The sequence below is a fragment of the Bos javanicus genome, chromosome 28 (genome assembly GCF_032452875.1).
Source record: "Bos javanicus breed banteng chromosome 28, ARS-OSU_banteng_1.0, whole genome shotgun sequence".
In the NCBI taxonomy this organism is placed as follows: Eukaryota; Metazoa; Chordata; class Mammalia; order Artiodactyla; family Bovidae; genus Bos; species Bos javanicus.
The window spans coordinates 34,978,452-34,990,484 of NC_083895.1; the positions used below are offsets into that span (position 1 = coordinate 34,978,452).

At 51.0% G+C, this 12,033-nt stretch overlaps 1 protein-coding gene across 5 annotated transcripts in view; it reads right to left on the minus strand.

Annotated features, from left to right (window-relative positions):
• DLG5 (discs large MAGUK scaffold protein 5) overlaps positions 1-12,033 on the minus strand; it is a 121,885-nt gene that overhangs the window by 20,565 nt on the left and 89,287 nt on the right. For 3 of the 5 annotated variants that reach the window (XM_061405434.1, XM_061405433.1, XM_061405437.1), the window contains 9 exons: positions 11,119-11,244; positions 8,804-8,936; positions 8,246-8,373; positions 7,073-7,248; positions 6,633-6,736; positions 4,648-4,740; positions 2,264-3,283; positions 1,319-1,442; positions 840-981 (listed from right to left, as the gene is read on the minus strand). In XM_061405434.1, coding sequence (XP_061261418.1) covers positions 840-981; positions 1,319-1,442; positions 2,264-3,283; positions 4,648-4,740; positions 6,633-6,736; positions 7,073-7,248; positions 8,246-8,373; positions 8,804-8,936; positions 11,119-11,244 — 2,046 coding nt within the window. The remainder of the gene's footprint in view (positions 1-839; positions 982-1,318; positions 1,443-2,263; positions 3,284-4,647; positions 4,741-6,632; positions 6,737-7,072; positions 7,249-8,245; positions 8,374-8,803; positions 8,937-11,118; positions 11,245-12,033) is intronic. The other 2 variants (XM_061405436.1, XM_061405438.1) reach the window with 2 other exon arrangements.

Here is a 12,033-nt window from a genome sequence, read left to right on the forward strand (position 1 = left end):
AACCCAAACTGCATCATGGCCACAGGCCCTACAGGGTTTGTGCCTTCCTCCTGACTCACCATCTCTCTCCCGGGCTCTCCTACTCTGTCCCTTGAGCCCATCACCTCTGTCTCAGACACCTGGGCTACAGCACCCACGGCCCTCCTTCCCAGAAGCTCCTCCCCAAGTCCTGTGCGACTGGCCTCCTCTTGCCCCTCTGGTCATGGCAGCATCCCCCTGCATGGGGTCCTCCCCATGGCCCAATCTAACTTCTCACAGCCTAATCTGTTGACATTTTAGGGTCTTCAAGGTCACTCAGCACCATCTGATCTGAGTGGTTCTGTTCTCTCTCTTTTTTTTTTTTTTACACCCGCCCCCCACCCCCACCACTTGAACACAAATGCCATAGGAGAGGAAGTTTATCTGCTTAATTTTCCACTATAAAGAACTATCGCAGTCTGTGGCATGTAGTAGATGATCAATTAAAATCTTAAAAACTGAAGCAGTGAGTGATCTTGCATCAATCTATTCAGTTTTTAAGGCTCCATTCTGATCTATCAACCAAAGACAGTTAAGAGCAAGGTTGCTATAGCAATCAAGTGAGATGATGCTTATAAACGTCCGAGCATACTGCCTGGCACTCAGGTATCACCTGCCATCACTACCATCTTCCTATAAATACCTTTTCAAGCTCCATGTTGGTAAATGAAGAGAGTGACCTTAAAGTTTACTTTCCCTGGGGTCCCAGTGCTACTCTACCAAGTCCCTTCCCCATACAGAGCCCCTCTGTGTACAGTGGCTTTACACCCAGGTAGGCTGGGATGGCTGGGGTTCAGGGAGGCGTGGGCGGCCTCACATACCTGGGGTGCAGCCCGTGGGGGCCAGCCTCTCTGGGGATGGGTGGAGAGCTGCAAGGGCCGACCCTGTGGCTGCGCACGGTGTAGATGGGGTTCCTCAGGACGGAGCTCACAGTGCTCGGGGCCAGACTCCGGGGCACCGTGCCTGGAAACGGGTAGGGTGAGACATCTGCCCTGCAATACCCAGCTAGCCCCGGACCTATGCAAGCATCTGGCCCTTCTCCATCATAAAGCAGGAGAACTCTCTTCAGTGCTGCCTATTTCCCAGACTGCCATGGGCAGAAAATGCTCTGAAAAGCTAAAAAATGTCACTGATACAAGACGAAACACTCCAGGTAGGTCAGCAACTGCTAAACCTTTTGGACTGCTCTGTTGAGGACATGCAGCAGCTCCCTGAAACGACCGTCTCCACTCTCCCTGAGGCCGGGTGGCCTTGTGAGCCCACGTCGACCCTCCTCCCCAGCCCTGCCCTGCCAGCTCACCCACAGATGCCCTGCTGGGGTAGAACGGAGGGTTGCTGTGCCGGCTGGAATGTCCAGGAGAGTAAGGGGCCCACTCCTGGAGATCTGGGGAGAGCTCTCCACTGGCCGGGGTGCACTTCTGCTCCTGCAGAACCAAAGGCAAGAGGCAGTGGCTGGAAACAGGGAAACACACGGGCACCAGCAAGCAATTTCTGTCCTCTACGACCTAGCTTCTCCCACTTGGACACATGCAGTGACACCTGGGAGAGTTCATAGCTCGCTATTCATTCATGTTGTCTTAACACATATGAAAGAGTAGAAGTTCCTTCAAAAATACTTTGAAAGAAAACCACAGAGAAAGAATCTGTTCTTTCAAAGAAACAGATTTTGTGTGTAGAAAGTAGAACACATGTATGCCTCAGGCACATGTCTATAACAACCCCACATGATTTGCCCAGCCACGTGAAGCTCTGTGTCTGCCGAGAGAAGCATAGATTTGTTCTCCTGCTTATAGCCATCTTTCCCTCCTAGAAATGACCACAGCACCTGCAAAAACTCACCTGTCCTGCTGCCAGCTAACAGATTCACATGTGCTATATTGTCTCCCTAGGCTCTTCAAGGTAGGTCCCTACCACCCGGTTCCATTGTAAAAGTTCAAAAGCTTCTTGCTAGATAAGCAAACCACAGCCCACACCCAAGATGATGCTCCTCTCCTGGCATCATGTTACCACCATCATGCACGCCTCAGGGGACATTCCAGTCTCCTAAGGGAGTCTGCTTCCTGTTGGCATCTACCCACTACCCCCGCCCCCAAGCAGGTGCTGAGAGCTAAAACAGAAGAGCCAGGGCTAAGCCTGAGCTGGGGGTCGCCGGTACAGGCGAGCACAGGCCTCTTCATGGAGTGCTCACAGCCCACTGCCCCACCCTCCTCCAGCTGGCCCTAATCCACCCCGGGTCAAGCACCACCTCCAGGAATTGAGCAGGGATCACGACTGGAGCGAGCTTAGGCCGAATGATGGGCGCGGACTTGGGCCGGCGGCGCTTCTGCCCCAGCTCCTCTACCTTCTGGGAGGTGAGGTCCTCGTCACAGGACTTCTTGGCTGGCAGGTAGGAAGAGTCCCTGTCCCCTTCAGGGCAGTAACTTGAAGCGATGCGGACCCTGGCCTTGCGAGGGGGCGAGGCGTGCATGGGATCCCCAGGGTCCACGTCAGGGGGCAGGGCGCTCGGGGGGCTGGTGGATGGGGAGCTGCCCACCAGAGTGGCCTCTGACTCAGAACTGGTTTCCAGCTTGTGCTGGAACTTAATGGAGTCACCCCTCCTGGGAGGTTTTGGGGGCGTCAGAGGTCCCACCCTCTTGGAGGGCAAGGGGGAATGGGCAGGCCCAGAGCCTGGGAGCAAGTAGTCTATTTTGGGGGGTGTCTGGGGGCGTTTGAAAGTGTTTGGGTCAAAGATAGATTTTCTTTGCTTTGGCTTCCTGTAAACAGAGAGCTTCTCGGGCCCCGCCACGGAGCTGAGCACAGCCTTGGGCCAGGTCCCACCGCTGTGGGTGTTGTCAGGCTCTGCCTTGTCCAGGGGGGCCTCCGCCGCCCCACAGGGGCCCACCTCAGTCTCGAAGGGCAGCAGTGGCCGCCGGCTGCGCATGTCTGCCGGCCCATAGCCACGCTCCCCCGAGGCATCCGAGCGGAAGGAGCTCAGGCTGCGCTCGGACGCGCTGGGACAAGCCTGGGGGGAGACGGAGAAGGGTCCCCCGGGGAACGGCTTGTGCAGGAAGGAGCTGCTGCCTCCGGGGGGGCCCAACTCCTTCCTGTCTTCCAGCCTGTCCGCACAGAAGATGTCTGTCTGTGTGGAGTTGTTGTGCTGCATCAAATTCCGTTTATTCTGAGCCTGGACCTCTGGGCCATGGGCTCGGTAGCTCAGCATCTTATCAGAATCCTTGATGTTTTCAAAGATATTCTGGCCGCTCCATGAGGCGCTCTGAGGGAACACCTAAGTAGGGGTTGCAAAAGAGTGAGGAAGAGAGAGGGTGAGACGACAGGACCTGGAGCTGTCAACAAAAAACATCCCTGGAGGTAAAGCCATGGGAGGGAATGGGCCACACACACCCCAAAGTTGGACAGACGGACAGGCGTACAGGTGCACGCCTCGCCCGTGGGTGAGGCTTGTTTACAGCCTGGCCGCTATGAACCCACAGGAGAGACACAAAGTTCCCTGGTTTGAGCGTTTTCTGAAATCACTTGTATTGTGTTCTGCCTAGTTTTTTAAATGATTAAACAAAATGTAAAAGCTTCATTCTTAAAGATATTTCTTATAGTATGCCAAGGCAATGGCATATTATTCAGCGATAAAAAGAAACAACCTATCAGGCCACGAGAAGACACTCAGGGAACCTTAAATGCATATTACAGAGTGAAAGAAGCCAATCTGAAAATGCTACAGAGGCTAGCTATATGACATTTTGGAAAACAGAAAACTACGAAGATAGTAAAAAGATCAGAGGCTGCCAAGGGTTACAGGGGAGGAGGGGGATGGATAGGTGAAGCCCCAGAGATCTTTAGAGCAGTAAAATTATTCTCTACGGTAGTGTGCTGGTGGATACATGTCCTTATACACTTGTCCCAACCCACAGAATGTACTCCAAAAGCGAATCCTCATGTCAACTGAACACCTCAGTTAATACTAATGTATGAATACCGGCTCATCAGTGGCAACAAATGCACCCCCACTGACGCTAAATGAACAGGAGAAACAGAGTGGCTAATATGAGGACTCTCTGTACTAACATAACTTCTCTATAAACCCGAAACTGCTCCCCTAAAAGCCTATGAATTTTTAAATAATACTTTAAAATATCTCTTAATAAAGTAGATGAGCCTGTTTCCAGCCTTCTTAGAAAAGCTGACAGGAAAGCACAACAAATGCCCTTAAATCCATTTAGAGTCAACAATATTTTGCCAGATTGTCTATACCTATTTACCCTGCAGAAGATTTGCAAATAAGTTACAAATATTATGACATTTCACCCTAACAGCTTCAACATGCCTTTCCCTCAAATGAAGCCATTCTCCTATATAATCTCAACACCATTATCATACCCAGGAAAAGTAAAAATTTCCTAAGATCACCTAATTATCCAGTCCCGATCCAAACATCCTTCATAGCTGGGTTGTTTGTTTGTTTTTGGTTTTTAAACCAGGATCCAGTCAGGGTTAGTGCACACCCTAGACTTAGAAATCAAGACTTTTTCCCCAAGGATCCCAGTGATGTGGAAAAGCAGCTCGGGTACACAGAGCTGAGGCTCTGCCCGCCCCACAGATAGCGAGAGCAGAGCCAGTGCAGGGTGGGGTCCTTACCTTCAGGAGGGACAGGGTCAGGGAGTCCTGGCAGCTCCGCAGCAGAGACTCACACTCATTCAGAGACTTGTTGTCCAGTGCAATGCCATTGATCTAGAGCCAACAAAGAGCCCATCAGGCTCGTGCCAGGCCAGGGGTTCTGCCCAGCTGCTGACCCATGCTGGACAGTGGGCCTGGTTATGTAAGGTGCCCGTGTCTGGAGCTGGCAAAGGAGAGAAAGCCCCTCACCAGTAAGGCCCTCAAAGTCCAGTTACGGGGCTTCTGAAGCAAATGAAATACACAGCCTTAAGAGCGCTCTGGGGACGGGACTTGTCTGGCTGGGACCAGAATTCCAGGGGTCCCAGGGAGCATCCCACCCTGCTGCTTCCTGCTGTGTGATGCTGGACCGTGGCTCAGAACTCCTTCACACGCAAAAAGGAAGAAAAACATGTTTGACCCCCCAGGAGTGGGAGGAGACTGAAAATGAGATCACGGTGTGGGAGACCACAGAGGAACCACGTGACACCAAGTATCATCACAAAGACTCCCACAACCCATATGCCTGAGTCTCTGGCCACATCCCTCTCAGACTCGTTCCAATCCTTTTTAAAAGTGTATATGCAGCAGATGACCGGCGATGCTGGGCAGTGCTCTTGATGGAGCACTGCTCGGCACCACGGGCCATTCCATCAGCACAGCCAACCACGTGACAGGGCTCACAGCATAAAGCCAAGTGAAAAAGGCTATCTCAAATGGGCATGTACTCTAAATTCTACTTATACAATGTCCTCCAAATGACAGAATTATGGAGCTGGAGAACAAATTAGTTGCCAGAGTTATGACAGGGGGTGGGGGGTGGAACATGCTGAGGATTGTGGAGGTTAATATAAAGAGTAATTCATTTTGAAGTATGACAGAAATCAAACCAATATTGTAAAGCAATCATCAATCAATTAAAAGTAAAGAGAATTATAAAAACAAACAAATAAATGTTAACATGAGGGAGATCTTTGCAGTATTGGACAGTTCTATATCTTGGTTTTTTTTTCTTAATCTAAAATGTGATAAAACAACAGAAATCTATACTTAGACCCTGTGCCCGCATCTACTGTCTGGTTTTGATGCCACAGTTACATAAGACGCAGCCAACTGACATAACTAGAGGATGCGGATACAGGACCTTTCTGTATTATCTTCGCAACTTTTAAAATATTGCTTAATATCACAACTGAATTATCTCAGCAATTATCTGAAAATCAAAACTTAAAAATATATATTCAGAGTGATTATCTTGGACTGGTAGATTAATTTTTTTGGTTTTTATCTTGGGAGGGTAGATTAATTTGGTTGGTTTTGTTTTTCTTTATAACTTTCCTACATCTTAAAAATTTTCACAACGCCCATATTGCTTTTAAACTCCAGCTTGCCCCCAAATCTGAAAAAACACTGGCAAAGATGTGACATAACAAGCTACCCCAAACACTGAAGATGAGACTGAAATGGCCACAGCTTCCTTGGAGCACATGAAGAAAGGTCAGGTCACAGGATAAATGCTTACAGCCTATGAGCCAGCAATTCCGCCCCCTGGAACTATACCCCATGGCAAGACACAGCAGTGGCCACGCAGCACTGCTATAAAAGCAAAATGTCCTGACCGTGCATCAGGGGACTGGCTCAACAGCCACTACAGAACATGCAATTTATTGAAAAGACCAGATTTAAAGATGTAAATCTGGAAGAACCTCAAGGCATGCTGTTAAAAATAAAGAGCAAGGTTAGCAGCAGCACACTATATTATGACCACATCTGAAGTTTAAAAAAAAAAAAAGTGGGAGCTTAAACTGTAAGATAATAAACATTTGTTGCTTCAAAAAAATAAAGTGGGAGATATAAGTTTTGAGTGTTTTGGAGAGAAAAACACAATGAATTGTTAAAAGTGGTTGCCATCAGGGTGGGAACTGGGAGACAGGGAGTCTAGAACTGGGGAAAGAGTTCCCAAGACTTACGGCCACGATCCTGTCTCCCACAGCAAGGGACCCCTCCTTGGCAGCCGGGCTTCCGGGCACCACGGCGGCAGCATACACTCCATTCTCGAGACTGATGCCACTGTCTGCAAACCACAGAGGCCCACAGTTAACCCCCGCCAGGGTCAAACGGCCCTCTGGCTGTCTCCCCTCATCTTTGTGAGATCAACTTATAAAAGGGATGTTGGCAGACTATGAACTATCCATCTCAGCACCCCAACCAGGTCAGACCATCCAGGGGCCTGATCATGTCTGGTCTAGTGAATCAGTCAGTCAGTCACAGCAAGATGCAAGACCCAGATGGTCCCCTGGCAGGAAGCGCACACACTGCAATACCTCGTTCTGGGAATAAGGTACGCTTGAAAACACACGTACCCTCTCTACACAAGAAAGGGTACCCTATCCATCTCCACGGCCCCTACCTTTATGCCCGCTCAGGTTGATGTGCAGTGGTGTGACCACCTTCCCACCCAGGGACTTCCTCCGACGCACGACCATGTTGATGGCCCCCTCCCCATTGAGAAGTGCCTTGATGGCCTGCTTCTTGTCCTTGTTGATGAGGTCCACGTCGTTGATTCTCAGCAGCCAGTCATTGACCCTGAGGAGGGGCACAGCCAGGTCACTGCCTGAGAAAGCCTTGGGACCAGGGGAATGCCTGTTGCTCCTTCTCGGGAGCAGAACACCAGAAAGCAGGTACCCCACAAACACATTCAGAAATATTTCCTCTTCTAAGAGAGTAGAGTAGTTAACCTTGTGGATGTTGCAGCCTGGGTTCAAATCCAAGCGCTACAACTTAGGGGCAGTGTGATGTAGCCCCTCTAGGCCTCAGGGTTCTCATTTGTAAAATGGAGGCAACAAGCATCTACCTCGTGGAATTGTAAAGGTTAATGAATTCTATAAAGTGACTGAACTTAGCAGTCACCAAGCACTATGTAGGTGCTAGTTATTATCATTACTATGTCATGGCATGAGCAAGCAAAGCATATTCTAGACTCTCACACATACCACCTGAGCCCCCTTTAACACACAGAAGCAAAAGGAGAAAGATCAGATTCAGAGGCAATTTGGAGGCAGTATGTCCTTTAAGAACAGGGTTAACAGTTGAACCTGCAAGCTTCAGGTTGCTTCTAAGAGCCCCCCAGATCCTGGGATGCGTTCATTTAAATGCCAGCTGGTGGTCTCCCTGGTGGCTCGGTGGCAAAGAACCCACCCGTCAATGCAGGAGACAAAATGTTCGATCCCTGATCCGTGAAGATCCACATGCCATGCAATCACCAAGCCTGCGAGCCACAACTATTGGGCCTGTGCTCTAGAGCCCGGGAACTACACCTACCGAGCCCACGTGCCCCGCAGCCTGTGCCCGGCAATGAGAGAAGCCACTGCAATGAGAGGCCTCCACACTACAATCAGAGCGTATCCCCTGCTCGCTGAAACTAGAGAAAGGCTGTGCAGCAATGAAGAGCCAGCACAGCCAAAAACAATTTTCTTAAAAAAGAAGTATCTTATCAATGTCACCTGGCTCTCCCCCAGGTCCTCTGCGTTAGGTCAAAGGGAAACTTCCCCCTCCCCGCCAGAGCCGGGGTCCTGACACTTACCGTAAGCGGCCATCAGCGATGCTTCCTTTGTCCACTTTAGTGACAAATATGCCACAGTCCCCCGGCAAACAAGGCTCATTCACACCCTCTGCCATATCGAACCCAAGTGCTTTCAAGTCAATATCCTCCTGTCAAGAACAGCAGCAACAGCTCACTTGAAGCAGTGATGAGAAACACTTGGCTCTTACACCTCTGGCCACTCACTCCAATGCGGGGGTTGAACCTTCACTCTGATGGGGCACTTGGTCCCCAGGATGAAAGCTCTGAGCAGCTGTGATCCACCCCTCTCTGCCACTGCAGACACACAGCCCCTCGAGCTCTGCTCTCCACGCACTGCCAGCATCTGCTGGGGGACACAGGAGGCCAAGCTGCAGCTGCTACCTGGCTTGGACAAGTGCCGGCAAAGGATGCATCTGCACCCTGGGAGGAAAAGCTGACCTCCCAACTAGCAGCCGTGAAACTGGAGGGCACTGCAGGAGGGCCGGCTACCCTCTCACCTCCGTCCCAAGCCTGCATGTTGAGGAGAGCTGGGGAGAAAAAGACCTGCGGGCAGTTTACCGTCTCCCTTTCAAACTCCACAACTTCTGTCTCCCACTCCATAGAGTCTGTGTCGATGGCTGAGTCGTGCGAGCTGTGGGCCATCAGCTGCCGGAACCGGGCCTCCTTTTCCAACTGGGATTCCATCTGTTCCCTGTGGACGAAGAGGGAGTCATGGCAACGGCCCTCTGGGAGGCAAAGCATCCCAGCTGAGTCCACTGGGAAACGAGGTGGACCATGCCCATCTCCCTCACACTACACACCAGCTTCCTAATAAATCTGAGGGTCAGGTCAGGTCAAGGCTTCCTGAATCGGTGGGTTTTCATAGTTTTTAAGTCTCAGAAATTTGCCCCAAATTTATCTAAGTAGGGGCTTAATGCAATTCTGATAGAAATGCCAGTAAGACTTTCTGTAGCCAAGACTATTCTAAAATGTATATGGAAAGGCAAGGAATTAGAATGACTAAACCGATTTTTTAAATGAAGAATAAAATGGGAGGGATCCTTCTACTTGATTTCAAGACTTATACAGCTACATAAATCAAGGCTGTGTGGAACTGCCAGGAAGACAGAGACCTGGATCAGCAGAACAGAACAGAAGACCCAGAATCAGCTCCACAAAGTACAAAAGGTACAGAAGCAGTTCCGCAAAGAAAGCAGCGTCTTCAACTGAGGGCGCTGGAGCAGGTGGACGTCACGGCAACAGACTCTCAGCCTGAACCCCACACCTTACGTAACGGTTAACTCGCGCTCTATCACAGATTTGAATGTAAAACTATAAAACTTCTAGAAGGAAAGTATAGGAGAAAATCTTTGAGATCTAAAATAGATGAAGGGTTTTTCAGACATAACATAATCCATTAAAAGTTTTTAAAAAATCAATACATTGGATTTGATCAAAATAAAAAGCTTTAGCTCTCAGAAAGACCCAGGGAAGAGGACGAAAAAAGACTCAAAACCTTGTAATCTTCCCCAGTAACATCCTCCTTCCTAAAACCTGGGCCCAGACGACCTTCCGAATTCACCATTACTGCCCTGACACACTCCTGCTGCGCGTTCACTGCACGTGGCTCAGCTCTCACCCACTATGCAAGGCTGCTGCTTCTGCAGACAGGGGGCTTCCTGGGCAGCAGCAGCAAGTCCCTTGCCTGCATCCCACCAGTTAAGAGAACTTAGCACAGAGAAGGCGCAAATACAAATGTGCTGAACAAACAAACAAACGGAACCTGACATTCCTCAGAAGCTCCAGGCAATTCTGGCTCAATTACTGTACAAAACCTCTTCCCGTGCTCAAGCATCCAGGGCTCCAGGCTTTGCCCTAATTTGATGCTACCGCTTGCTAGATCCAGACTGGGTCCCTGGAGAGCCTGCCTGTTTGCCTCTTAACCTCTGGGATTTTCTTAGACTGCTTAAGCCCCAGGGCTTCTGGGTTTTCATTAAGCAAATGAAGCTGTTTGTCTCATGTTAAGAGGTGCTGTTGAACAAGGAGGAAGGGGAAGCAGTCACCCACTTGTGGAAGGCTTCGCTTGAGTGTGTGAGGCTTGCACACTCGCTAGCTTCTCACCACCCTATCAGATTGGGAGGTCTCACGAACAGAGAGAGAGCCCCTGCTTCTCAACTACAGAGTCTGGTTCCTGTTCTGAACTACAATGATGGCTGTTGGGATCTGCCAGTTTCTCTTTTTCAGCTTGCATCTTTGTATTTTCTATACACTGGGAGGGGCCACCAAGTCTGAAGTGACGTCCCTGGAGCAGCGCTGTAATCAAGTTATCTGACGCCCCACATAGCACAGGCAGAGTAGACTGGAGTGGTAGTTAACAACCACCTTCAAACGCTGCTTCACAATCTGTCATCTTTCTGTCCCATAGCATACTGGTCTCTCAGATGGCCCTGCCTTGGGTCCGTCTCCGTGTGCTGCGAGCCCCACAGGGACCAATGGCTTGTGCCTCCCCCAGGGCCTGGTCCACAAAGAACACGTACCTTGCAAATCCTTGCTGAGTTGGCGAGTGAATGAGGGAGGGAGGGAATGAATGGACAACACGTGCTTGCTTGTCCCCCAGTGGACCGCCCGGGGCAGGGCCTTCCTTCCGATGCCCCTGTGCACACGGTGCCCATCCACCCCCACAGGCTCACCAAAGGGCCGCTGCTACTTCTGTGCTGGTCTGAGGATTTCTAATCAACTCTCAACGTAGAGGCAACCCTGGGACACATTTTATGGACTGACCGAGAAAGGGGACCGGCGGCCAGGCCTGCCCATGGGGCTGCTGTGCCCTGAGGGTAGGGGGCCCTGTGCTCCCCGGGTGCCAGCTCATCCCAGCAGCGCCCACCCCAGCATACTTGAGCTCCTTCAGCTCCCGGCTGACGTCGTTCTTCTGTTTGCGAGTGTCGTCCAGGCTGCGCAGGGCCTCAGCCAGCTCACTCACTGCCCGGTCCCGCTCCCGCCTCAGGTTGTCACAGAGCGTCCTGACAGAGGGGGCAAAGGGCAAGGTCACTGTGAGGAGCAGGGGGCGGAGGACTTACGGCCTGCAGTGAAGCTTGCAGCCCATGCTCCTGAACACCCCGGATGCCTGATGCACGAGAGGAGTGCGTGAGAGTCTGGAGACAAGACCTCCCGGGCCAATCCCACACAGGGTCAGAGGGGCACCTTGGACCTGGCAGAGGGGACAACCCCATGGTTACCAGGCAACAAGCATCTCACTCTGCAGTCCAGCGTTCGTCCCACAGTTTCACTCTCAGTGTACCAGAGGTCAAACACCACGCTCCCGCTCCCAGCCCATCTGGCAAGCCCCGGTGCTCCAGCACCGACCACATGCTTCATGCAAGTTTTTCTAGAGTTGCCCTCCACCCTACAAGTAGATGGAGCCCCCATTTGGACAGAAATCATGTCTTATGCATCTCTGCAGCCCCGAGCCCTGTACAGGTAGAAAGTGTAGGCTTTAAAAGTCTCTACTAACAAACGTATGGCCTCTGGGATCCCAGGATCAGCTTGGTCAGTCAGACAGGAGGTGGGGACAGATGACCCAGCAGCAGGGGAGTCTGCGCTCTGTGCCACCTCCAGAACTGCATCCTGCCACCGGATGGACCCTGAGTGGGCAGCAGGTCCCTACCTCTCAATGGCCCCAAGTCCCCTCCAACCCTGAACCTTCATCTCCCGATCAGCCCAGAGTACATCTGTCTCTCCAAACGGCCACAAGTTACCAAAAGTCTCAATGACCAGGTTCTCAGTCATCACCAGCAACACCACGCCACTAG